Source organism: Lepus europaeus, chromosome 3 (assembly GCF_033115175.1).
Source record: "Lepus europaeus isolate LE1 chromosome 3, mLepTim1.pri, whole genome shotgun sequence".
In the NCBI taxonomy this organism is placed as follows: domain Eukaryota; kingdom Metazoa; phylum Chordata; class Mammalia; order Lagomorpha; family Leporidae; genus Lepus; species Lepus europaeus.
This window is the reverse complement of record NC_084829.1, coordinates 107,547,696-107,572,877: the sequence shown is the minus strand read 5'-3', so window position 1 is coordinate 107,572,877 and position 25,182 is coordinate 107,547,696. Positions and strand designations below refer to the sequence as shown.

General features: G+C 40.3%; 1 protein-coding gene across 1 annotated transcript in view; it reads right to left on the bottom strand.

Annotated features, from left to right (window-relative positions):
* FIG4 (FIG4 phosphoinositide 5-phosphatase) overlaps positions 1-25,182 on the bottom strand; it is a 132,419-nt gene that overhangs the window by 86,649 nt on the left and 20,588 nt on the right. The window contains exons 2-6 of the mRNA XM_062186599.1: positions 24,320-24,418; positions 22,295-22,418; positions 11,449-11,605; positions 4,335-4,385; positions 1,413-1,561 (exon numbers count right to left, since the gene is read on the bottom strand). Coding sequence (XP_062042583.1) covers positions 1,413-1,561; positions 4,335-4,385; positions 11,449-11,605; positions 22,295-22,418; positions 24,320-24,418 — 580 coding nt within the window. The remainder of the gene's footprint in view (positions 1-1,412; positions 1,562-4,334; positions 4,386-11,448; positions 11,606-22,294; positions 22,419-24,319; positions 24,419-25,182) is intronic.

Here is a 25,182-nt window from a genome sequence, read left to right as displayed (position 1 = left end):
TATCCAAATATACATAAATTATTTTTATGAAATATATATGAAGTGAAAAATAAGACATAAGCATATTTATAAGATTAGGCTGAAAAGATTATTAAAGTTCTAGATATTAACCAACGTGATTTTTTTTGTTTTTCTCAAAACTGATCTGTGAAGAGTGTTTATGACAAATACTCTTCAATTTGATTCACAAAAGCTGAACTTTCCCTGACCTTTCCACACACTGCACAACAGAATGAAAAACACAGAAGGCGTTAAAATTCAAGTGTCTGAACCAGGGCAAATTCACGTGATCCAGATGATCTCTGAGTAGGAAGGCTGCACCGGCTGTGGCCGTAGGTTCAGGGGTAACCGATCAAGTAAATTTACAAGGGCCTAGGGCAATGCCAGGGATGATATTCAGTTGAAGTAACAGCCTTCTTAGAGTGAAATACAAGGCACTAAGACCAAAACAGCCTCTTCCTGAGTGGTCTGCGAGGACAAATATCCTGGGTCCACTTTAGATTGGGTTCTACCTCTGTGGGCACATCTTCACCGCCGTCATTTAAGCTGCATGGGGAAAGGAACATAAAGATACTACTGACTTACTACATCGACAGCTCAGCTCAACAAAAGTCCCTGAACTTCAGCTTGCAATGATTTCTTCACAACATCCACATGAGCAACGTCTCTCGCTTCGTTGTTTTAGACCAACCTAAGGAACTGGTGATCAAGGTGCTGAGAGCGGGGGACAAAGGCACTGGTTTTGTGCAGGATCTCCAAGGGCAACCTGCAGTCCCACAGGGATTCTACAGTGGTCCTGATAGAAGCAGGGTCCAGCTGGGACCAAAGCAAGTAGTGACAGCCTCTGGCCTGCTGTACTGATGGTCCTGGACATGGGCCACATTAACTTAGGCCTCAGTTCCCTAACCAAGCTATCTTGCTAGAAAACAGGCAGTGTTTTTATGAGGAGTAGAGAGAGGTTTTATATGTTAAATGTCTAGCAAACAATAGATAACCATCGTAACTTTTCTCCAAAACTTGGGCCACGCTGAGCTGGTCTCTACGAAGGAAAATGAGATGGTGTATATTCTCTAATATCCAAAAAGCATAACAAAATAAACAAACATGAAAACAATTCTCCATTTAAACCTCACCAGAAGTCTGGACCTGAATGCATTCCACAAAAAAGTGCATGAATAATTGCTGGAAAATGTCAGCATACAATTTTCTGGCTGGCCTAACAATGAAATCACACAGTGACTAATGATCTCTATAAAAATAAATTGGTCAAGTTCATGCACCCAAAACAACCCTGGTAGGGATAGAGAGCAATGAGCGATAGAGAAATATGAGGGAAATGTGAGTGAATTTAATGAGATGTCATTTTATGGAGACCACGGTAACACACATTAACTATGCTGAGAGTCACCTACCGCTTCCACCCTGTGTAATTAACCCTTCGTCTTCAAAGATGTCAAAACTCTCTTGGCGTGTCTGGGTTGTTTCTGACTTTAACATCTCCAGGGGCATTCGCAAGACAGTGAGATTATACTGAAGTGAGTGTGATAAATCATAGCTGTAACTGAGAACAGAATTGAAATTTAAGAAATAAAAGAGCAAAGTACATTTCACGGTCTTAGACCCCATATGGAATTAAAACCTGTGAACTAAATTACTTAGCACCTGTTACTTTACTTGGATGCAGTACTGTTTAAACAAGTGCTGTAAAACAGCAGAATATGAACATAAGTGAAAATTACAAATTCATTTCATGTCTTAGGCATTTGCATAACTAGAAATACATGATATGATCTGGGTGACCTACATTCATTGATCTGCACAAGGTGGACTTCTTGTTTCATATTGACATAAATCTTGTGCAAAGAGCTCATACTTTCAGATGTATCTGCATGAGGTTCGATAGATACAATATCCACTGCAACAGTGTATGGTGTTATACCTTTGTTTACCCAAGAACAAAAATAATTCTATGAGTTATTAATGGTGGTATCATGAGTGACTATAATAACACAAAAATAAGAAAATAACATAGGCCACTGCAGTGAAACATGGCTTAGGACCATAAATGCCCTTTCCAAAATTCTAATAATCTCTTTGCAAATAAAATTTCTTTGGGCCAAAAATGCCTGCTATAATTCTGATATCACACGATTAACAATTTTATAAGTATTTCTAGCTATTCATGTAGGATCTCTGTCATTAATGTCTGTACATTGTGATTTAATGCTATAACTAGTACTCAAACAGTATGTTTCACTTTGTGTTTCTATGTGGGTGCAAACTGTTGAAATCTTTACTTAATAAATACTAAACTGATCTTCTGTATATAAAGAGAATTGAAAATGAATCTTGATGTGAATGGAAAGGGAGAGGGAGTGGGAAAGGGGAGGGTTGCGGGTGGCAGGGAAGTTATGGGGGGGAAAGCCATTGTAATCCATATGCTGTACTTTGGAAATTTATATTCATTAAATACAAATTTTTAAAAAAGGATTTCTAGCTATATGTTTTTAGTACAGAATTTCAGAAGGTATATGTTAGGTTTATGCAAATGTGTTATTTAAATATTTGAGTCATAATTTAAGATAGTTACAATTTTATCTCTAAAGTTGCATTATTAAATTATTATTTCTTCAATTTATATAATTGATTAAAACTGATTTCTGTATCATCTGTGAAATTCAATTTTACCACATTTGCTGGATAGATTCATTCACTTTAATAGCATCTAATCTCAAAGGGATGAAAATTGTATTATGAAGTTTGTTTCTAACTTTTAACAATCAATTCTTCCTATTTAAAACATTTGCTTTATTCTAGTTGAGTCTGCATTTTGTCACAAAAACTCAGGGACTTGGGCTTCATGTGTCCCAGTTTTGTCTGTACCCCCATACTGAGTAGTAAAAAGTAGTATAGCCTTTTCATAGTCTACCCATAAGACACAAAAACATTAACCTACATATTTTTACTTATGGGATAACTTGAACTCAGTATGGGAGTACAGACAAAACTAATAACTCACAGATGTTGCAAACACAAAATGAAGCCTTCTGCAAAGTAGAGGACAGAGACAAAACAATGGAAACTCACATTAAAGAAATACTTGTGGAAGTGGAAATCCTTTCTCTAGGAGCTCTTCTCCACTACCATCATTTTTAAGGATTTTTATTTATTTCTTTCAGAGGTAGAGTTACAGACAAAGAGAGTGATAGACAGAGAGATCCATTCTCTGGTTCACTCCCCAAATGGCTGCAATGGACAAAGCTGGGCCAATCTGAAGCCAGGGGCTGGATCAGAAAAGTAGCAGCCAGAACAGGAACCTTTGCCCATTTGGGATACCGGCACCGCAGGCAAAGGCTTAGTCTACCATGCCACGGCGCTGGCCCCTCCACTTCTGTTAAAAGAACTTCAGTTTTACCTCAGTGACAACATAATACACTCTACATTGAGAAATGTCAACTATATTAATAATTGAAAATAAATTTCTTAATGCAAAGTGCCCTGTCAGTCTATAACACTAGTAGCAACAAATGCTCTGGGTCCTCTTTTAGTCTTTGATGACTCGAGTCCTTATTGCTGCATGCTGTTTTCTCCTATACAGTTTAGATATTATAGCTGGCAGAATTCTCCACCTGTCACAGTAACTGTATCCACCAGGCCTACATATTGGTCATGTCAACGGAGGCATAATACTTTATCATAACACTCAATCTTAATTCGCTTGCCTTTTCTTCAATTATTGACATCTGGGTTGTCCCTGGATTGGCCTGTTTGCTTATTTGAGCTACCACAGACAGAGAAGGCACAAGTATCTCTTTACTAGCAAATTCATATTTTCCCTCCTGCTTGATATTTTAGGAAATATTACCATAGGAGCCTAATGCTACATTCCTATCCAGGAAAATTATTAATTCACAATGCCACCAACAGTACATTGGTATTTTGAAACAGTTATTTCTTTTTTGAGTTTATTTTTACTGACTTTTGCTGGGATTATTAACTGAAAATTCAACTGTGAAACTGTTACAAGGCTACATGCGAATTTCATTTTTGTACTTAAAAATTCCAAAATGAGAATATTTCTTTAAAATACATTAAATTGTATCCAAGATAAACATGATTTTTATAGTGAGACTAAATATTCTTTAATTTATCTATTTGGATTTTCATGTATCAGACTTTTAAAAAAAAACAAATAAATGTGTTTTTATACTTTTAGATGAACTAGTCTATCTTATTTTTAAAAATAGAGTAATGGTTTGATGCTATTTTTGCCCCCTGGAAAATAATATAAACATTTCAGGGATCAAGAGGAACAAAACCAAACTCAAACTCACCTGAAGTAAAAATTGCTAGACAGGTCCACATTTTGAAATATTCGAAGATACCTTAAGAAAAAAAAAGCAAAGCATATTACATTCTTACAATAGTCCAGGCTGAGCGTTCCTAATCAGAAACTCTGAATGATGCTGAAAATGTTTTAAGTTTTAGAGCATTTTAGATTTCCAGATTTTTACATTAGGGATACTCAGTTGATAAAATCTATGCAAATATTCCAAAATGCCCAAAACTCCAAAACCTGAAGCTCTCTGGTCATAAGCATTTTGGGTAAGGGATACTCAAATTATTTTACCTTTCGCAATTTGACATATGCTCATTTACACATTTAGATTACAGGGATTTCATCTGAAACAGCTCTGAGTCTGTTGATGGTTCCTTCAGAAGCCCTGAACTCTAGAGCTTGACCGGTGGGAGGCAAAGTCATGCCTTGGGCACATATGGGACCCTTACATTGTGGGCAAGACAAAAGCAAAGCCTTTGCTATTGTGATGTGCTTGGTCAGTGTCCTGAAGATGAGAGGAGTGTAACAAACACAAGCGAAATATCTGTTGGAAAGCTTTTCAGTGGAAAGGAACGTACAGAATAAAAAAAAAAAAAAAATCCGTGTATTTATCACTCAGGGTTAATACACGTTCACATTTTTGTACATTCAGTTCAACTCTACTAAAATGATGACATAACTAAAACATTATTTCAAAGGTTAAGATCCCTGTTAGAACTGCCTAGAAGCCACCACTTTCCTGGTATTGGTAGGAGTCCTCCCAGGACACATGCCCCCTAGCTTCACACCACAGACAGCTCTAACCAACGTGTAGTGGTCAGTACTGTGGCACAGCAGGTTAAGCCACCACCTGCAACACTGGCATCCCTTATGGACACTGATTTGTGTCCCAGCTGCTCCATTAGCTCTTTGCTAATGCACCTGGGGAAGCAGCAGGTGATTTCCCAGGTCCTTGGGTCCCTGTCTTTATGTGGCAGACTTGAATAGAGTTGCAAGTTCCTGGCTTTGGCCTGACACAACCCTAGCCATTGCTGCAATGTGGGGAGTGAACCAGAGCATGGAGGCTCTCTCTCTGTGTTTCTATCTCTCTCTCTGTAACTGCCTTTCAAATAAATAAATAAATCTTCAGAAAAAGTTTTTTAAATAAGCAATGCGTAGCATTACATTGTGTGATTAGAGTATCTGTGTAAGGATGGGTGTTTGACCTAGATGTTAAGATGCTAGTTAAAACGTTCATGTACATATTGGAGCACTGAGGATCCAATTCTGGTTCTACCTTCTGACTCCAGCTGCCTGTTAATGTGGATCCTGAGGGGCAGGGGATGAGGGCTCACATAGCTGTGTCCCTCCCATCCCAGCTCCTGGCTTTGGCCAAATCCAGCTGATGCAGGCATCTGGTGAGTGAATTAGCAGATGGGTGTGTGCTCTTGCTCTCTCTCTCTCTCTCTCTAATAAACCCATATAAATTTTTAAAATAAATACTTATGCAAATCATTTCAAATTTTGACTATTATCCTACAACTCTGTTTTCACTCAGTTTTTGAAATCTAGCTATGCTGAAATCTGTGGACTTAATTTGTTCATTTTAAGTGATGCTTGGTCATCATATGGTACATATTTACTCATTCCTCTGCTGAGAGACCATTAGATTCCACCTGGTTCTGCCACTATAGCTATGTTCAGTGCTGCCAAGGAAGTCATGCATGTTTTCTTGGACACATGTCTAGGAGTTTCTCTAGGGCACATACATACATACAGAATCACTGGGCTGTAGATAATACGTATTTTTCAATTTTGCCAGAATATGTCAAATTCTCCCAAGTGGCTAAAATAATATCACTCCATCTCATAGTGTGTAGCCCATTTATACTCATCATGTGCAACTAATTGCCTACATCACTGCTGACAGCAGATATTTTAATTATTCCCAATCTGATTAATGAGAATGAAACGGTACCTCTTAAAACTGCATTTTTAGACTCAGAATCTTGTCTGTGCTGTTCCTCTTTTATGTGTGTGTGTGAGAGAGAGAGAGAGAGAGAGATTTTTTGTTGTTGCTAAAGATCCTTATTTATTAGAGAAGTAGAATTACACAGAGAAAGGTCTTCCATCTACTGGTTCACTCCCCAAATGGCAGCAAATGCCAAAGCTGGGCAGATCTGAAGCCAGGAACCAGGAGCTTCTTCCAGATCTCCCACATGGGTGCAGGGGCCCAAGCACTTGGGCCATCTTTCACTGCTTTCCCAGGCCATAAGCCAAGAGCTGGATTGGAAGAGGAGTAGCTGGGACACAAACCTGTGCTCATACAGGATGCCAGCATCACAGGTGGAGGCTTAGCCTACTATGCCATAATGCCAGTTCCTAACTCTTAACCATTTTCAGTTGGGCTGATAATCTTTCACTCACTAATCTGTAGAAATTCTTCATATATTCTATGATATGTTACAAATACCTGACTTCAGACTGCTGCCTATCTCCTGAAATCTAATTGTAAAGATATCTTAACCTTGATAGCATCAAATATATCATTGTTTCCATTGATTATAATTTTTTATTTTTCTGATTATATTCTCCATTGAGGGTCATAAAAATATTGTTTTTTCTTAAAATTTTCTTTCTATTTCTAGAATTGCCTCTTATCACAGATTGGAATTTAATTTTTTTTTTCCAAATGGAAAACCAGCATTATTTATCCTCTCTTTCCCCCAACTATTTGTGATTCCTACTTTATCATATTCCGGTTTCCCACATAAAATACATCTTTTCCCAGACTTTCTCAACTCTGTTCATTGATCAGTGTCAGTTCCTCTACCAGTAGCAGAGCAATCTTACTTTAGTTTACTATCTGATTACCTTAATTACCATAAATGTTACTGTCTGGTTGCACTGATACTGTCTCATTTTTCTTTTTTAAAACTGTGTGGATGATACTTAGACTTTTGTTTTTTCATATGAATGTGTTTCTTGTATATCTGAGTCTCAGGCACTTTTTTAAAATTTTATTTATTTATTTGAAAGGCAGATGGAGAGAGAGAGAGAGCGCGCGCACACACTAGCACACATGCGTACTCCCTTTACTCCTCAAATGCTTGCAGCAGTTGGGGGTGTGCCAGGTCAGTAGCCAAGAATTCAATCCAGGTCTCCCACATAGAATATCTGGGAACCAGATATTCGAGCCATCACCTGCCGCCTCCCAGGGTGCACATGAGCGGGAAGCTAGAACTGGGAGCTTAGTCAGGATTCAAATGTAGGCATGGTGATAGGGGAGGCAGGTGTCCCAAGTGGTGTCTTAACTGATAGACCAAGCACCCACCCTTCCATATGAAGTTTAAAATCAGCCTGTCAAGTTCCATTTTAAAAAAATTCTCTTGGAATTTAGATTAGAATTACATTAAGTTGGTGAATTAAATCTGAAGAAAAGAGATCTTCATGATATTGAATCTTCTCATCCATGAACAAGGGACATGTTTTCAATCATTTAGGGATTTTTAAAGTCTTTTAGTAATGTTTTTAATATTCTCTCTATGATTTTATATGGCTTCTGTTATATTTATTTCCCAAGTACTTTATAATCTTTGGTGTTATCTGAATGGGATCATCATTAAATTTTCAATAACTTATTGATAATGTGTAAAATTATCTTACTGGTTCTTATGTGCTGATCTTTACTTCAGTCACTTTTAAAAATTCTTCCACTAGTTCTGAGAGTTTGTAGATATTTTTGGATTTTCCAGGTATAAAATCATGCTGACTGAATGTCTGCCTATTTTCAAACTTTATGACTTATTTTTATACTTTATTGCATTATCTAAGGCCTTCAATACAATGTCAACTATTAGGAGTGATGGCAAATACTTGTATATTGTCCCTTACTTTAATTAAAGGCAATGCTTTTAAAGTTTCACTTCTTTTTTTTTAAGCTTTTATTTAATGAATGCATTTTTCATAGGTACAACTTTAGGAATATAGTGGTTCTTTCCCCATACCTGTTCTCCCACCCGACTCCCGTCCCACCTCCTACTCCCTATCCCATCCCATTTTTCATTATAGTTCATTTTTAGTTTAACTTTATATACAGAGGACCAACTCTATGCTAAGAGCTTCTAAAATAATTTTGGATGTAGGTTTTTAATGAGTATCATTTCTCCAATTAAGAAATTTCACTTAGGTGCTTAGTTTGCTGAGACTTTTGACTACAAATGGCTATTGATTATTACCAAATATATTTTCTTTTTTTTTTATTTTTTGACAGGCAGAGTGGATAGTGAGAGAGAGAGACAGAGAGAAAGGTCTTCCTTTGCCATTGGTTCACCCTCCAATGGCCACCGTGGCTGGCACATCGCGCTGATCCGATGGCAGGAGCCAGGTGTCTATCCTGGTCTCCCACGGGGTGCAGGGCCCAAGCACTTGGGCCATCCTCCACTGCACTCCCTGGCCACAGCAGAGAGCTGGCCTGGAAGAGGGGCAGCCGGGACAGAACCGGCGCCCCGACAGGGACTAGAACCCGGTGTGCCGGCGCCGCAAGGCGGAGGATTAGCCTAGTGAGCCACGGCGCCGGCCAACCAAATATATTTTCTACAAATATTAAGATGATCATACTTTTAAATGTGGCAAGATGCTCTAGTAAATCTTCTAGTGTTGATGCAATCCTGCATCACAGGGATAACCTCTACTTGTCACTGTATTATCTGATATTTTACCAAGTATCTTTATTTAAATGTATTATTGTATTATATAGTTTTGTAAGTCCGTTAAAAGTATTTTTCTATCTAGTAATATTATTATAGTCCACCTATAACAAACTATTAATATAATTGTATCTTATTTTGGATAACTTAACATTTAGTACACTGTATTAACCATAATATGATTTCATTCTTTAAAGTCATTCAGACCACCACATAGCACAACACAATTGGCTTTACTATTCTAAGCTAAAGGATCCTAAGGGCAGAATTTGTGAATAATACAAACCTCTTCAACTTTTTCCCATCCCTTGGATTTGTAAAAGCTGGTCTGATTCACCTTTAATTGATATACCATATGTTCCTGCAAGCCATTTGGGGTATTTTCTCTCAGTGGCTTAGTTAGTACAAGACAAATGCTTACTTTATCTGGTCAACTGTATTTATCCTAACCTGGAACAAATTATTCAACAACTATCTTCCAAATCGTCATCAGGGACAAAGTCACAAAGGTCCAAAAAGCCACTACCTAAGAAAGTCTCAAGCAAAAGACCCACTCACTTTTAAATTGTGGCTCGTGTATTGGAAAAAACACCATAGAAGTACAGAGCACAGTTAAAATCGAAATCATTACCTATTATAAAAACTTACAAATACACCTATGTTTGATTTTAAGCATTATGACATTAAATAAATTGAACATTTATAATTTTAAATCTATCAGTTTTAATAGTTTTCCCCCCACATTCTCAAAGCTCCAATAATTCCCCCCCCCAAAACTTTTGGAAGATTTCAGATCAACAGAAAAATTGCAACCAAAAATAACTGTATAATAAACACCAGACAGTTTGTCCTTCCTCTAAATTCACTGTTAAAAGCTCTCCTCTTAAAACATACACATACCTTTTTCTCTTTAAATACACATTTTATTTTCCTCAATCATCTGATAATAAGTATCAGATATCACACCACTTCACCAATATTCACAAAAAATTCACAAATATATTCACAAATATTTTGGCATGTAGCTATCTATTATGAACAAGGACAATCTCCTAAGTGACTATAATACTATTATTATATCCCAAATTTAGTATTGATTCAATATTGTTAGAATGCAATTCATATACAAACTGTCCCCAAAAGTGTCTTAACAGTTCTGTGTGTGTGTGTGTGCACACATTTTAGCCGAGGATTCAGCAGAAATTTCCATGTTGTATTCATCATATCTGTTCCTAAATCTAAATCTAAATCTAAAAGCTGTTCCTTGTTTTTGATGACTCTTAGATTTTTTTAGGAATTCAGGTGTGGGGCTGATGTGGGATAGCTGGTAAATCCACTGCCTGCAACACCAGCATCCCACATGGGTCCCAGTTCATATTCTAGCTGCTATACTTCTGATCCAACCCCCTGCTAATGGCCTAGGAAAAACAGTGGAACATGGCCCAAGGGTTTGGGCCCCTGCCACCCACATGAGAGACCCAGATGATGCTCCTGGCTTTGGCCTGGCCCAGACCTGGTCATTGCAGCTATCTGAGGAGTGAACCAGCAGATGGAAGAGCTCTCTGCCTGAGTCTCTCCCTCTCTCTCTGTAACTCTGACTTTCAAATAAATAATATTAAAATAAATTCAAGTCAGCTGTCCTGCAAAAGTCCTATAATACCAATTTGCCTGATTATTTCCTCATACTTAGATTCAAGTTAATTATTTTTAGTAAGAAAACTAAGATCATCTATGTCCTCCCATTGCTTCACATCAAGAAGCAAATAATGTCAGTTTTGTATTATTGTTGGTGACAAGGTTGAACATTTAAGTATATCTGCTTTTCTTTTTATTATAAAAATACATTCTTTCTTTGTAAATATTAAAGAGTTCAATAGAGCTTCATATGTTAATACATGTGAATATTCTGTTCAATAACCTCACATAATTTGAGGGTTTTTTTTTTTCACAATTAATTATTTATTTATTTGAGAAGCAGAGAGAAAAAAAATAGAGAGACAGAGAGCAGGTGCTTCCAGCCACTGGTTCACTCCCCAGATGTCCTCAATAGCCAGCACTAGGCCAGGGCCAAAGCTGGGAGCTGGGAAATCTATTCAGATCTTCTATGTGGATGGCAGGGACCCAATTAGTTGAGCCATTACCGCTGTCTGCATTAATGAGAAGCTGGAGTCAGCAGCCAGGAATCTAACTGAGGTACACTCATGTGGGACAGAGGAGTCTCAACTGCCAGGCTAAATACCCACTCCTCACTAATGGTTTAATAGCCACTGTTGTTCTTGCCTGACTCAGCTATTATGACGGGGGTCTGTAAAAGCCCTGGAGCAAAGGTTGTCAATTCTGAGTCAGCAGGTGACCTTGTCACATGACACTGACAATTTCAACCTACCACATTAAAAACAAGCAGTTACCACAAGTACGTACCTAGCTTCATCAGGATGAGTAACCCGTACAGAATCATTGGGTATATAGATCATATTTGTATCTTCAATCTTATATATTGCATGACCTCCAATATCTGCCATCTTCCTCCGTTTAGTTATTAACACAATATAGTAGCCTTCTAAAAACCTGACAAACCCTGGACAACAAAAAGAAAGACAAAGTTTTACAAACTTATTAGTACATTTGGATACAAATTTTAAATGCCAAGGATTTTTTACCCATTTCCTGCTTCACTAGTTTTATAATTTATAGCCATTTAAATTTTCAGTTGTGTTAGAAGTATTCTCTAGAAACACCATTTTACTAATATTTATCTCACCAAAAAAACATTACCCTAAACAACTTTATCTAGTCATTCCTTTTAGTCCCATTCCAAATACAACTGAGGGACCTTAAGCAACTATATACGTAGGGTACATCAAAGGTTCATGGGAAAATGAAATTAAAAGCTAAGTTTATTGGGGTGGGTGTTTAGCCTAGTGGTTAAGACACCAGTTAAGCTGGCCATATCCCACATCTGAGTATCTGGGTTTCACACCTGGCTCTGGCTCCAGACTCCTTCCTGCCAATGTAGACCCTAGAAGCAGCTCTGATGGTTCAAGTATTTGGGTTCCTGCCTCCCACTATGGGAGACCTGGATTGAGTTCCTGGCTCTCAGTTTCTGCCCAGCTCAGTGCTGGACATTGCATTTGAGGGAGTGAACTAATGAATGGGAGCTTGCTCTCCCTTTCTGTCTATCTGTCTCTGTGCCAGATTAATTAATTAATTAAATCTTTTAAAGGTTGGAGATAGGAGGACAGACATTTGACCTAGTGGTTCACACACTTGTATTTCATATCAGAGCCTGAGTTCAATAGCTGGCTCTACTCCTGACTCCAATTTCCTGCTAATGCAGATCCTAGGGGACAGCAGGTGACAGGTGACGGTGAAAGTAGCTGGATTCCTGCCACCCCTGTGGAAGACTCAGGTAAGTTCCCATCTCCTGGCTTCAGCCTGGCCCACTGGCAGCCACTGCAGGCATTTGGGGAGTGAATTAGGGATGGGAGCCCTCATTCTCTATCTGTCAAATAAAGATTTTTTAAAATACATGTTTATTGGAGCCGTGGCTCACTTGGTTAATCCTCCGCCTGCGACACCGGCATCCCATATGGGCGCCAACCGGCATCCTGGTTGCTCCTCTTCCAGGCCAGCTCTCTGCTGTGGCCCTGGAGGGCAGTGGAAGATGGCCCAAGTCCTTGGGCCCCTGCACCCGCATGGGAGACCAGGAAGAGGCTCCTAGCTCCTGGCTTCAGATCAGTGCAGCGTGCCAGCTGTAGTGGCCATTTGGGGAGTGAACCAATGGAAGGAAGACCTTTCTGTCTCTCTCTCTCTCACTGTCTATAACTCTACCTGAAGCATACTTACATGGTTCAAAATAATAATAATAATAAAATGTATGTTTGTTTTGGTACAAAAGCTTTTTGAAACTCACGCATAGTTTTTCATGAGCTTTTTTGAAGATATCTGTACGAGATTAAGGAGAGGTAATGTTTGATGGACAGAGACAGGCTTGGTTTTACAAATATGGGAAATTCCTAGAGATCTGTTGCACACTGAGGTACATATAGTTAACACTGTTGCACTAAACACTTAAAAATGATTAACATGGTAAATTTTATGTTATGCGTTTTTACCAATATTAAATATATCCACACACACATACATACATACACACACACACAATTGATGAAAAGGAAAGAAATTATAGTATAGGAAAACAATGTTAAAAAAGTAAAATGAAGCCAAGAAGTGGAGGCAACACACAAGAAGGCATCTTAAGGCCCTATGTACTATTCCCCACATCCGCCTCTGCATTTCCTAATAGATAAAGCAAAGAGGAACGAACATGCATCCAATTATACCATACACAACAGCTGAAATCAAAATCCAAGCCAGTTACTTGGAAAAGCCACTCCAGTTCTAAGAACTGAGAGGTAAGCCTGGCCTGAGACCTCCTAACAGGGTGTGTGTTTAAGGAGAATTCTCCAGCAGTATCGAGGGTACAATTATTGCACAGGGCTGTTTCAGATGTCAAAGCCCAATCAAGAAATGCTGCTCTCTGCGAACTAAAAGGATTCAGGCAAGGCACACAGCTGAATGATGTTCTAATGCCATTTGAACATGAAATTTTAAATATCTATGGTAGCATTTTCCTAAAGGTGTTATCCATGAAATACAAGTTAACAGATTCCAGAGGTGGGGGTGAAGGGAGAACTACCTGTGAGCAAATGAGAGAAACACTGGTCTAAAAAGGAAAAAAATACCCAAATAAAATCTCAGAACCTTGTAGTACTGTGCTAATGTGCACTGTGAATCCTGAGGGGGAACAGGCTAAGTGCCTTTCTAGAATCATTTGACCATGAGTCTCCCCACCCCCCTACCACACACACTTATCAATGGATACATATTCAGAGGAAGCTATTTGGGGAAATGTTGCTCAAAAGAACAAATTTAACGAATGCTTGATAACCGGAGGCAAAGCCCACTGTGAGCCAGTGTAAACTAAAACAAAACAACTTGCATTAGGGATGTTGAGGGGGTCCACGACACACGTGGGCAACGTGGGCCTCATAAGACATGTCCTCAAAAACATCACTGAACATCTACTTTGTTCTCTCTCTCCGTGGATCAGGCTCCTCCACGTCTCTGGGTCACGTGATAGGAAACAACTGCTGACTGATGGCTCTAAACTTTCCATCCAAAAGCTTAATTAGGAAGAAATTCTTCAAAATCAAATTAAATTCCAGAATTTGTAGGGAAGGGCTGGGATTAGCCGGCACTGGACAAATCACCAGAAGCCAAGGAAAAAGGTCCCATTCTTATGGAAGTCATTTTATACAATGACTAGGCGACTTCGACTGGGGGAGAGAAGTCGTGTCAGTTCCCTGAAAAGCAGAGAGGGTGGGCAGATTGAAGAACACATCCGGTAGACCATACGCTGAATATATCCAGTAAATCATGTGCCCTTCATGCAACTGTCCACGAATCTTTCTGACAGTTAAGGATTATTATGAGTGCAGAGTTACAAAATAAAGTTATTTCTTATGTCTTGTCATTAGAATGGGGGTGTTTTAACACTGGGTATTAAAGTAAGATTCAAAGGCTGATGTTGTGATGTAGCAAATAAAGCTGCGGCCTGCGACACCGGCATCCCACATGGGCACTGGCTCATTTCCCAGCTGTTCCACTTCTGATCCAGCTCCCTGCTAATGAACTGAGAAAAGCAGCATAAGACAATCCAAGTGCTTGGGCTCCTGCACCCATGTGGGAGACCTGGGTGAAGCTCTTGGTTCCTGGCTTTGGTCTGGCTCAGCCCTAGGCATTGTGGCCATTTGGGGAGTGAACCAGCAGATGGAAGATTCTCTCTCTCTCTCTGGCTCTTTCAAATAAATAAATGTTTTTAAAAAGACTCAAATGTGTTGATGTTCAGTAGCATAAAACTCTCCGCAACACACTAGTTACCATATAGTCTTTTTTTTTTTAAGGTCTGTTTATTCATTTAAGAGGCAGAGCTACAGGCAGAGAGAACACAGAGAGAAAGATCTTCACTCCCCCAACGGCTGCAATGTCAGAACTGAGCAGATCCAAAGCCAGGAGCCAGGAATTTCTTGTGGGTCTCCCATGCAGGTGCAGGGGCCCAAGGACTTGGGCCATCTTCTACTGCATTCCCAGGCTACAGCAGAAAGCTGGATCAGAAATGGAACAGTGGGGACTCAAACCAATGCCCATATGGAATGCCAGCTCTGCAGGTGGTGGCTCTACCTACCCCACCACAACGCCGACCCCACCATAAGTCTTTATCAAAAACTTTCTGCCTCCCAAAACTTTTGCTTTGGGAGTTCAAAACTACTTTGATGGTGGGTAGGAGGAGAGCACTTCTGAAAAGGCAATACGAGAAGCTCATCAGACCCTTTCCCCAGTGAAACAGCATAACTGGTGAAAATTATAAAAGCAAACCTAACATTGAACATTTCTGGAAATCGTCCTAAGAGTATACTGCAAGTAGGGAAATATTTAGTAAAAAAAAAAAAAAAAAAAAAAAAAAAATCCAGTAGATCTTGGTAAGAGCAGCAGGTTTGTAGCATATGAATCATGGTCTGCTTCCCTGCCAGCCATTGTGACAGGCTGGGTACTCCAGGCAGGAGCAGCCGCTCAGACAGGGCTCCTTCCTGTCGCCCCAGTTCCCAGTCTAGGACCACAGGTTTCTGCTCAAGGGGGGCAGGCCACCTGCATTTCTCAGCCCCTCCAGCTGCGCAGAAGCTCTATTCCAGTCAAGTGTGGCTGAGGCTTGGCCTCCTGTCTTCTACCTAGCTCTACTTGCAGAGCGGAGGCTCTGCCCCAGGCATGACAGAGGGAGAATGCTGGGCCCAGCAGCCTCCACGCCAGGTCACTCACGGAGCAAGTGCATAGTCACATACCACTGACTTCTCAGCAGAAGCAATGGAGGCCAGAGGCACTAAGGTGACATATTCCAAGTGTTGAAAGAAAAAATTGTCAACCAAGAATCTCAAACCTAGCACAACTATTTTCAAAAATTTCCTCACACATAAGTGCTTGTATATGCTCGTCCTTGCTTTCTCTCTCTCCACGCACACACACACACACACACTCTATAAAACCTAGGATCCTGTGCTATGGATTTGTGATCTAGAATTGGCAAATACCTATTGACTATGTCTTCTTGTTCTCAGCCAATAACAACAACAAAAAAAGAACTATTAATTGAATATATTAACATAATTAAGTTGAAATTTATAATGGAAAGATGTCTTGAGGACTTTATGGGCCATGTAACTGAGAAAAAAATACGAGTAAAACAAAAACAAATACTTGTATTTTAGAGAGCTGCAAAGCCCAAAGTGCTTAAACAAAAAAAAAAGTTCATTTATGCTTATTTTCCTCTTGGAGACAAGCCAAGCACTCCCTTATTAAAGCTGAAGGACACAGAAGTGAGAAGCGAGGGGAAAAAGCGGAAGACAAGCTCATAAAAGGCAAGTTAAGAAGTAGTTGTTCTTTTAGAAAGATAAAACTTAACAAAGTAAGGCTCTTGAAAGCATTATAAAAAAAAAAAAAAAACCTCTAAGAGAATCCAATTGTGTTTAAGTAATAAACATTTCCAAAATACATTAGCTTTCCTTTTATTCTTGCTATATATTTTTATACAAAATTCTCTGTAGTAATTGCTCTCAACCTGCCTTCCAATTGAATTTTAATGTTATGTTATTAGAGCCAGTCTATTTGTATCATTCTATATTTCCTTTCATAACTTGGGAGAAAGTAAATCCAATGCACAAAAGAGTCTCTTCTCTTCGAGCTCAATGCTTATGGCACACTGTAAATGAAATCACAGGGGCTTTGCACATCAGAGCTTTCTGGAACCAAAGTGACACCTCTAATATCAAAGTCGGCAGCCCATACTTGTTGATGTTGTCACTACATTGGATCTTCAACCTATCTTTAAGGGTGTTGTTTTAGCTTTTTTTTAAAATCTTTTATTTTTTTAAAAGATTTATTTATTTATTCGAAAGTCAGAGTCACACAGAGAGAGGAGAGGCAGAGAGAGAGAGGTCTTCCATCCAATGGTTCACTTTCCAATTGGTCACAACAGCCAGAACTGTGCCAATCCGAAGCCAGGAGCCAGGAGCCTCTTCCGGGTCTCCCATGCGGGTGCAGGGGCCCAAGCACTTGGGTCATCTTCCACTGCTTTCCCAGGCCATATCCGAGAGCTGGATCAGAAGTGGAGCAGCTGGGTCTCGAACCGACGCCCATATGGGATGCTGGCGCTTCAGGTCAGGGCATTAACCCACTGAACCACAGCACTGGCCCCAAGGGTATTGTTTTAAAAAAACAGCTCAGTCTGTTACAACGACACTTCTGCTATGTACTAGTAGCTCAAAAGAGTGTCCTCTGACAGCCGACACGGGCAGGGAAGACGCAGACCTGAGGGCTACGTATTGATAAGGCTGGGATAGGCACAGAGCTGAGAGGGGTCAGGACTGCAGACCAGCAGCTACTGGCTTCATGCATCTGACTTGGGACCAGGTCAAATGGCTCCGGGACAGGAGTTCACAGTCCCATCAAGTGTTTTCTGAAATGTCCCGCTGTCTGTCAAAGAGCAATGCAGCAGGCCAGGAATTGGCAGTGTAGCTAAAGGACTGGATCAATCCACATTATAGCAACAAAAAGCCTTTCATGCACCTAATACTCAAAATATGGTCTTGGGATCGGTGCTGGCCCATGAGCTTCCAGTCCTATAAACAAACAGAGTAAGGGCTGAGAAACTCTGAAGCAATTGGAATCAGCTTCACCTGATTGTATGATCAATAAACCTGCCTGGAATAGGAAACAGGCTGGTTTGAGTATTACTGGACTTGCACACTGAATCACACATATACAAGCTGCAACAAGTGATGCACAGCAGGCTTGTGTATTGGTCTGCAGTATATTGGGAGAAAACCTGGTCCTTTATTACACAGAGCTGTGGAGTGTTGCTCTAGAGTATTATTAAATTAGCCATGATAATAATCTAAAACATCCCAACAAAAACATTCTCCACACACCAGGCATGCCAGAAAAATTGGTAGAGAACAGAAGACAATCATAGTCACGTCATACGTGCATTATCCTGACAACTTGACTACACATTTCTTAAAGATAAGTATTTTGTATTTTATGATTTCAGTGTCTTTTATTATTTATGAGATAGTAACAGGAAAATCATAGACTTTAATTAATTCCCTGTTCACTTTTCAGGGATTCTAAACTGTATCTACATGGTTAAACTAGAATACATAAAATGCATAGCCATAAAAACAATGAATGTTGAGTCAGTGCTTGACTGTGTGACTTTCCCATCCAAGAAGTCTCAAACCCAAGAGGTCTCTACCTGTAGGACAAGTAGCAGAGAAGTCCCCCTTAAGAATGTCACCTTATGAGAAACATGGAGACACTTCAGACCTCGCCCAGAGTTTATTAACTAATACTTGTGGGTAAAATAATGTCTACTTGGCTATCAGTTGGTTCAAATAAAACTTCTGGTCTTACAAGCTTGCTTATCAATAGATTAGAAAGGGGCCAGCTTTGTGGCATAGCAGGGTAAGCCATATGGGCTCTGGCTCATGTCCCAGCTGCTCCACTTCCAATTCTGCCCCCTGTTAATGACCTGGGAAAAAACGGCAAAACATGGCCCAAGTGTTTGGGTACCTGCCACCCATTTGGGAGACCCAGAAGAAGCATGTGGCTCCTGGCTTTGGCCTGGCTCAACACTGGCCATTGCTGCCATCTGGGGAGTGCAGAGTATATGGAAGCCCTCTCTCACCCTGACTCTCCCTTTTTCTCTGTAGCTCTGACTTTCCCCAAATAAGTAAATCTTAAAAAAAAAAAAAAAAAAAATGAGGCAAGAAATATAGCCAAAAGCAATCATATCAAGAATAAGAAAAATGACAAAAGTACCATACAAACACAACAGTCTTCAGGGCTACTTAATGTAAAGTCAAACAGCCCCAAAACAACTCCAGAACACCCAAGGGCAGCTATTTTTAAACAAAGTTCAATAACTGATCTTCACTTCCTTATGCTTAATCATCAAGGAAGTTTTAATTTTGAATAATATACCTTGGCTAAGAGGAATTCAGTACTATATATACCTTAGGAAATTTCCATGAAAAATGTTAATAATAAAGTATCAGCATTTAAAGCAGTAAAAGTAAAGCCAATCACAGTTAATACATACTTTATTTTGAGTTTCCTTTTTCTTAAATTTAAAATATGAGCAGGACTTGAAGTAGAATTAGATATATGTGGAGTTTATGGAACACACCTCAGATGGCATACGCAGACAAAACCATGCCTACATTTGTCCAACCAACAGGTACCCTCAAAGGCAAGCAGAAGGCATATAAAAGGGGCCAGGTCCAAGGAAAAGAAACCTATCAGGCAGTCACCTGAAACACGACATGGGCCTAAATGGGTGCCACCTGAATGACCATGAGAGCACACTGAGAAAAACAAATTCCAAATACGGCAAAATAGAATCAAAGTTTCAACAAGCACAGTCACAAAATAGGAAATCTGAATCATAAAGTCTAACATAAGAATTAGAAAACTTAGAGCATTGTCACATTCATACTACCTTGGTTAACAGCTACACACAATGCAGTGGGATTAAGAAGCACAGAGATGGAGCAGGCGAATGGCACAGCAAGTTAAACTCCTGCTTGGGACACCTACAGCCCACATCAGGGGGCTGATTCAAGTCCTGGCTCCTCCACTTCTGATTCAACTTCATCTTGATGCAGCTGTCAGCATATGATGACCCAAGTACTGGGGCTTCCGTCCCTTATGTGGGAGAGCCGAATGAAGTGCCTGTGTACATCTGGGAAATGGACCAGTGGCTGGAAGATCTCTCTCTCTCTTTCTCTCTCTCTCTCTCTCTCTCTTTCTCTTCATCCCACCCTCCCTCCTTCTCTGCCACTCTGTACTTCAAATAAATGAGTCTTTAAAAAAATAAACTTGCAAAAAAAGAGAAACAGATTTGTATGAATTTACACATGTATAAAATAATTTTAAAAAGCACAGAGGTAAATTCATAAGTGTTTAAAAAAGAAAAAATAAACAGACTCAAATAAGGCAATGGCAGCAGAGATGCTGTGCTTTGGCTTCCAAGTCCGAGAAATCTAGCTTTCCCCCCCTACTGCTCAACCTTCCAGCACCTGGGGGCATCTTCATGCTTGTGCCTCTGCTGTTGGAGACCCCTCCCTTCTTGTCCGCCTTTGTCTATACCTTACTCCTCCTTCAGACTCCAGCTTGAGTCTCATCTACTCCACGCAATCTTTCCTGACCATTCCAGGTCCAAGTAAACTAACTTTTAAAAAAAGTTTTCAAGTACACTAATGTTATCACAGTTTTGTTTTGTTTTGTTTTGTTTTGTTTTTTACTTATTTACTTATTATTTGAAAGGCACAGGCATACACTTGGGGGGAGAGAGAGAAAGAGAGAGAGAGAGATCTTCCATTTACAAGCTCACAATGAAATGGCTGCAACAGCTGGGGCAGGGCCAGGCTGAAGCCAGGATCCTGGAACTCAATCGTACCTTCCAGCATCACTGAACTGATACTGTAGGGCTTGACACTTAATTATAATTTTCGAGTTGCTCCCTGAGCACTGGTTTTTGTCCTCTGTCCACAGCAATCAGAGCCAAACCCATAAAAGAGGAAAGACAGGCTTTCTGCCCCCAGCAAGTGAGGCAGCAGGAACGGCAGAGCATCTCACCATAGTTAGGGAGTATGTAGAGACCAGGAAAAGCTCAGGTAAAACTTAAATGAAGGGACTCAGACCAAAGCAAGGCAGTACTTAAAGAGACCACTATTGAGTATGGACGAGGAAGCAGGCCCAGGGTCCTGTTTAACATTGAAAACAGGACAGGCCAGTGCTGCGGCTCACTAGGCTTATCCTCTGCCTGCGGCCCCGGCACACCAGGTTCTAGTCCCGGTCGGGGCGCCGGATTCTGTTCCGGTTGCTCCTCTTCCAGTCCAGCTCTCTGCTGTGGCCCGGGGAAGGCAGTGGAGGATGGCCCAAGTGCTTGGGTCCTATACCCGCATGGGAGACCAGGAGGAAGCACCTGGCTCCTGGCTTTGGATCAGCGTGGTGTGCCGGCCGCAGTGGCCATTAGGGGATGAACCAACGGAATAGGATGACCTTTCTCTCTGTCTCTCTCTCTCACTGTCCACTCTGCCTGTCAAAAAAAAAATTTTCTTTAAGAAAAAAAAAAAAGAAAAGAAAAGAAAACAGGACAAAGTTAGCACAATTACTGAATATTGTGTTTCCAGAAACTTCTTTCTTGAGGCTCTGCACTAGAATTGTACATTGAAGCTGCTTCTTGGTGTCAAAGTGACTTACACTGTCCAGGAAGAATAAGATGCTTTATTTTACTGAGAACAATGTCAAGCAGCAAAGTTTCTGCCCGCCTGTGATTTCCAAGAACAAAGCTTCCCAGGGAGACAGAACACCGCAGACACCCAGGGGAAGGAGGCTGTGACACTTCACAGCTGTGAGCTGTGCTTAGGAGAAACTGTTTTAAAGCTCATCTTACTGCATCTGTCATTCCGACCAATGAATGACAGGGCAAATGTTTACAATGCCAGCTAACCTATAGGCTTTTTTCAAGGTTTATGTATGTGAAAGGCAGAGAGATAGAAAGAGAAGGAGAGAGAGAAAGAGACAGAAAGAATCTTCTATCTACTGGTTCACTCCCCAAATGCTTTTAACAGCCAGTTCTGCGCCAGGCCAAAGCCAGGAGCCAGGAACTCTATCCTGGTCTCCCACAAGGGTGGCAGGACCCAAGCACTTGAGTCATCATCTGCTGCCTTCCCAGGAAAACGAACATTCCTGCTGGATGGGAGGCAGAGTAGCCAGGACTCCAACCAGGCACTCAGATATGGGATGCAGCTGTCGTGAGCAAAGGCGTTAACCCACTGCGCCACAATGCCTGTCCCCAGTTTTTACTTTTTTATTCCACAGCAAGCCACACAGCAGAATCTTCAAAGGCAAGAAACTTTGTATTTTTTTGTATTCTATATAAAACTAAGCCGCACTGAGCACAAAAGCAGATACTATATAAATGCTGTCCAATATCCGATTGGTGAATAATGAAGTGTCAGACAACCAAAGCCCACAGATGATGGATTCAAGTACAAAGCTAGATAGCCTGAAGACTCTCTTCACTTGTTCTATGTAGAAAAAGAGAAAGAAAACAAAAGAAGGCAATAAGAGGTGGCATGCTGCTTACCCACAACACCAAAAGCCGAGACGGCACGAAACAACCCGGAGGATCCTTTCTGTCCCATCTTCGTTCTGTTTCCCAGGTCTAGGCGGCCAAGAAGCTCCCTCACTTCTTGCTGAGTGTACACATGCTGAACAGAAGCACATTGCATCATAAGATTATTTATGATTTACCCCCTGAAAGCCCACCAGAACCATTAGCTTCACAGAGAAGTATGTGATAATGCATGGCTAAGCTACGGTTTTAAAAAGCCAACAGGTTCTTTCATTATTAGATCAATTTTTCTGCTATACTTGAGCATTGTGCCAAAATCTTATACTCTGAACCAGACATTCCGAGACTTAAGAGATCTGTAGAAAACTTTCAAGAAGTTTGTGAATCCTCTAAAATTGTATATAAGGTGTGCATTTTTATGAGAAGACCCATTGCTTTTCTTAGCTTCTCACAGGGCTCCTTGATCAACTACTCCCAACTCCAAATACATCCAAGAACCACTGCACTCTATTAATAGCAACTCCCAGGCAGGTGGCAGGTGGCAGGGGTATGGACACTCAGTAATGCAGGAAGTCACAATAAAGAATTTATCTTAAATTATTACAGCACAGGGATCAGCACTGTGGTGCAGTGAGTTTAGACACCACTCGTGATGCCGGCATCTCATATTGGAGCACCGGTTCAAATTCATGCCATTTCACTTCCAGTCTAGCTCCCTACTAATGCACCTGGGAAGGCAGCAAAAGATGGCCCAAGTGCTTGGGTCCCTGTCATCCATGTAAGAGACTGGATGGAGTTCTTAGCTCCTTGGCTTTAGCCTAGCCCGGACCCAGGCATTGTGCCCATTAGGGAAGTGAACCAGTGGACAAAGGAGCTCTCTATCTCTGTCTCTCCCCCTTTCTCTCTGTCCCTGCCACTCTTTCAAGTAAAAACATCTTTAAAAGAAATTATTACACCACAGAAAATATTTTGGCAAAGAGCTTAATGGAAATGGGTCCCACAATGTAGCTACTAATATGCTTCAGGAATCAACCAGGAATCCACATGGATTCAAAAATATTCTCAGACAGCAACTTCAATACAAAGAGTAAGTTATGTTCTCGCATTTGCAAAAGTTAAAATTAACCGGTCTATACCCAATGTATTATACTGAACTATGACTAATAGTGTCATGTTTTTGTGTCACTTGAATTAAGTGTCTGTATTCCTGACTTTGGATACTATAGTGTCTGGATAAGAACAGCTTGGGTGGGGGCCGGCACTGTGACGCAGCAGGTAAAGCTGCCATCTGTGGCACCAGCATCCCATATGGGTGCTGGTTCATGTCCCGGCTGCTCCACTTCCGATCCAGCTCCCTGAGAGTGGCTTGGGAAAGCAGTAGAAGATGGTCCAAGTCCATGGGCACCTGCACCCACATGAGAGACCCAGAAGAAGCTCTTTACTCCTGGCTTTGGACCAGCCCAGCTCCAGCCATTGTGGTCATTTGGGGTGTGAACCAGAAGGTGGAAGATCTCTCTCTCTCTCTCTCTCTGTCTCTCCTTCTCTCTTTCTCTGTAGCTCTGCCTTTCAAACAAATAAATTTTAAAAGTAAAAACAGCTTAAGTTGTCTTAAGTGTCTAGCAAGTTATCAGAACAGGTCCTAAGAGTTTTGAGCAGAACACAGTTGTAGCATAGGAGTCTTCCCTGGCCATGAAGAGTTTTGCATTAAAGCACAGCAATGGATCATCTCTCTGGGAGAGGCTAGATCAAGTTATACTGAATCCTTAAGATGTCAGCTCTTCAAGGAAATGTCTTTATTATCTTAGCCACAAAAAATGCTTTTGCAAACAAATCAAAATAATGAACAGGTTTAATTCTGGCATACTTCTTGACATCAGTAATTCGAAAAAGCAGATTAGAGATTCAAATTCTATCCAACCAAGAAAAGTAACTTTCTGATGCATGCAAAAAAAAAAAAAAAAAAGCATCATTAAGGATATTTCATGTCCTTTAAACAACGGATGTGGAAGTTTCTGTAGCTGTTTGGATGGTACTCACCCTATCATCAATTATGACCAAATCTCTGGGCTCTGTTCTATCAATTTTCAAGACACGATATTTCGTTTCCGCATGATTGCTCCCAACGAGAAAGTATCTCTATAAATAAAAAGAAATGGCATTAGTTTCTTAAGGCACCTTGCCCTGCACACATTTTAGAACCACTTCAGGTTTTGAAATTAAACCTATTCATAAAGGCAGCTTGCTTTTCTTTTTAAAGAAATACTTCTTTTTTTTTTTTTGGCAAATTATAGAAAGGCTAATTCCAAAAGGGCAATTTAAATTGAAATATTCTTAGTGGTTTTGTGATAAGTATCAGTCTGATATCTGAAATGTGCCTAGTAACCAGGTCAGGTGCATTTAATTATATTACAAAATTAGAGATTAACCTAACTGATTGGAGACTGATGTTTCAGCTTTGCCAGGACAAAAGCAGCTCTGGTAGGCATTAGAAGGCTCAGCACACAATTAGGAATGCTTGGAAAAGTACAACTATTAAAATAGTGACAACTTTTCAAATCAATCTTTAAAATTTTTCTATAGAAAAAAATTAAAGTCTGAAAGTGACTTTAATACAGCAACTATAAAAATCTACCCCAAAGTCCTATAAAATGCTTGCATTTTCCCAAGTGGCTTTTTACAGATAAGCTATAGGAAATGATGACTCTTCTCTTTCCTGAAACACTTCCTTGGAGTATTATGCTGGAACACAATAATATTTCGTCTTCTTAAATGAGTACTGTAAAGAAAATGAATACTAAAAGTGTGGGAAGGGGAGGGGCAGGATGTCCCACCCTATAGCTGCATGCCTGGGTTCCAGTCCCTGCTCCTCTCCATTCCAGAATCCTGTTAGTGTGTAGCCT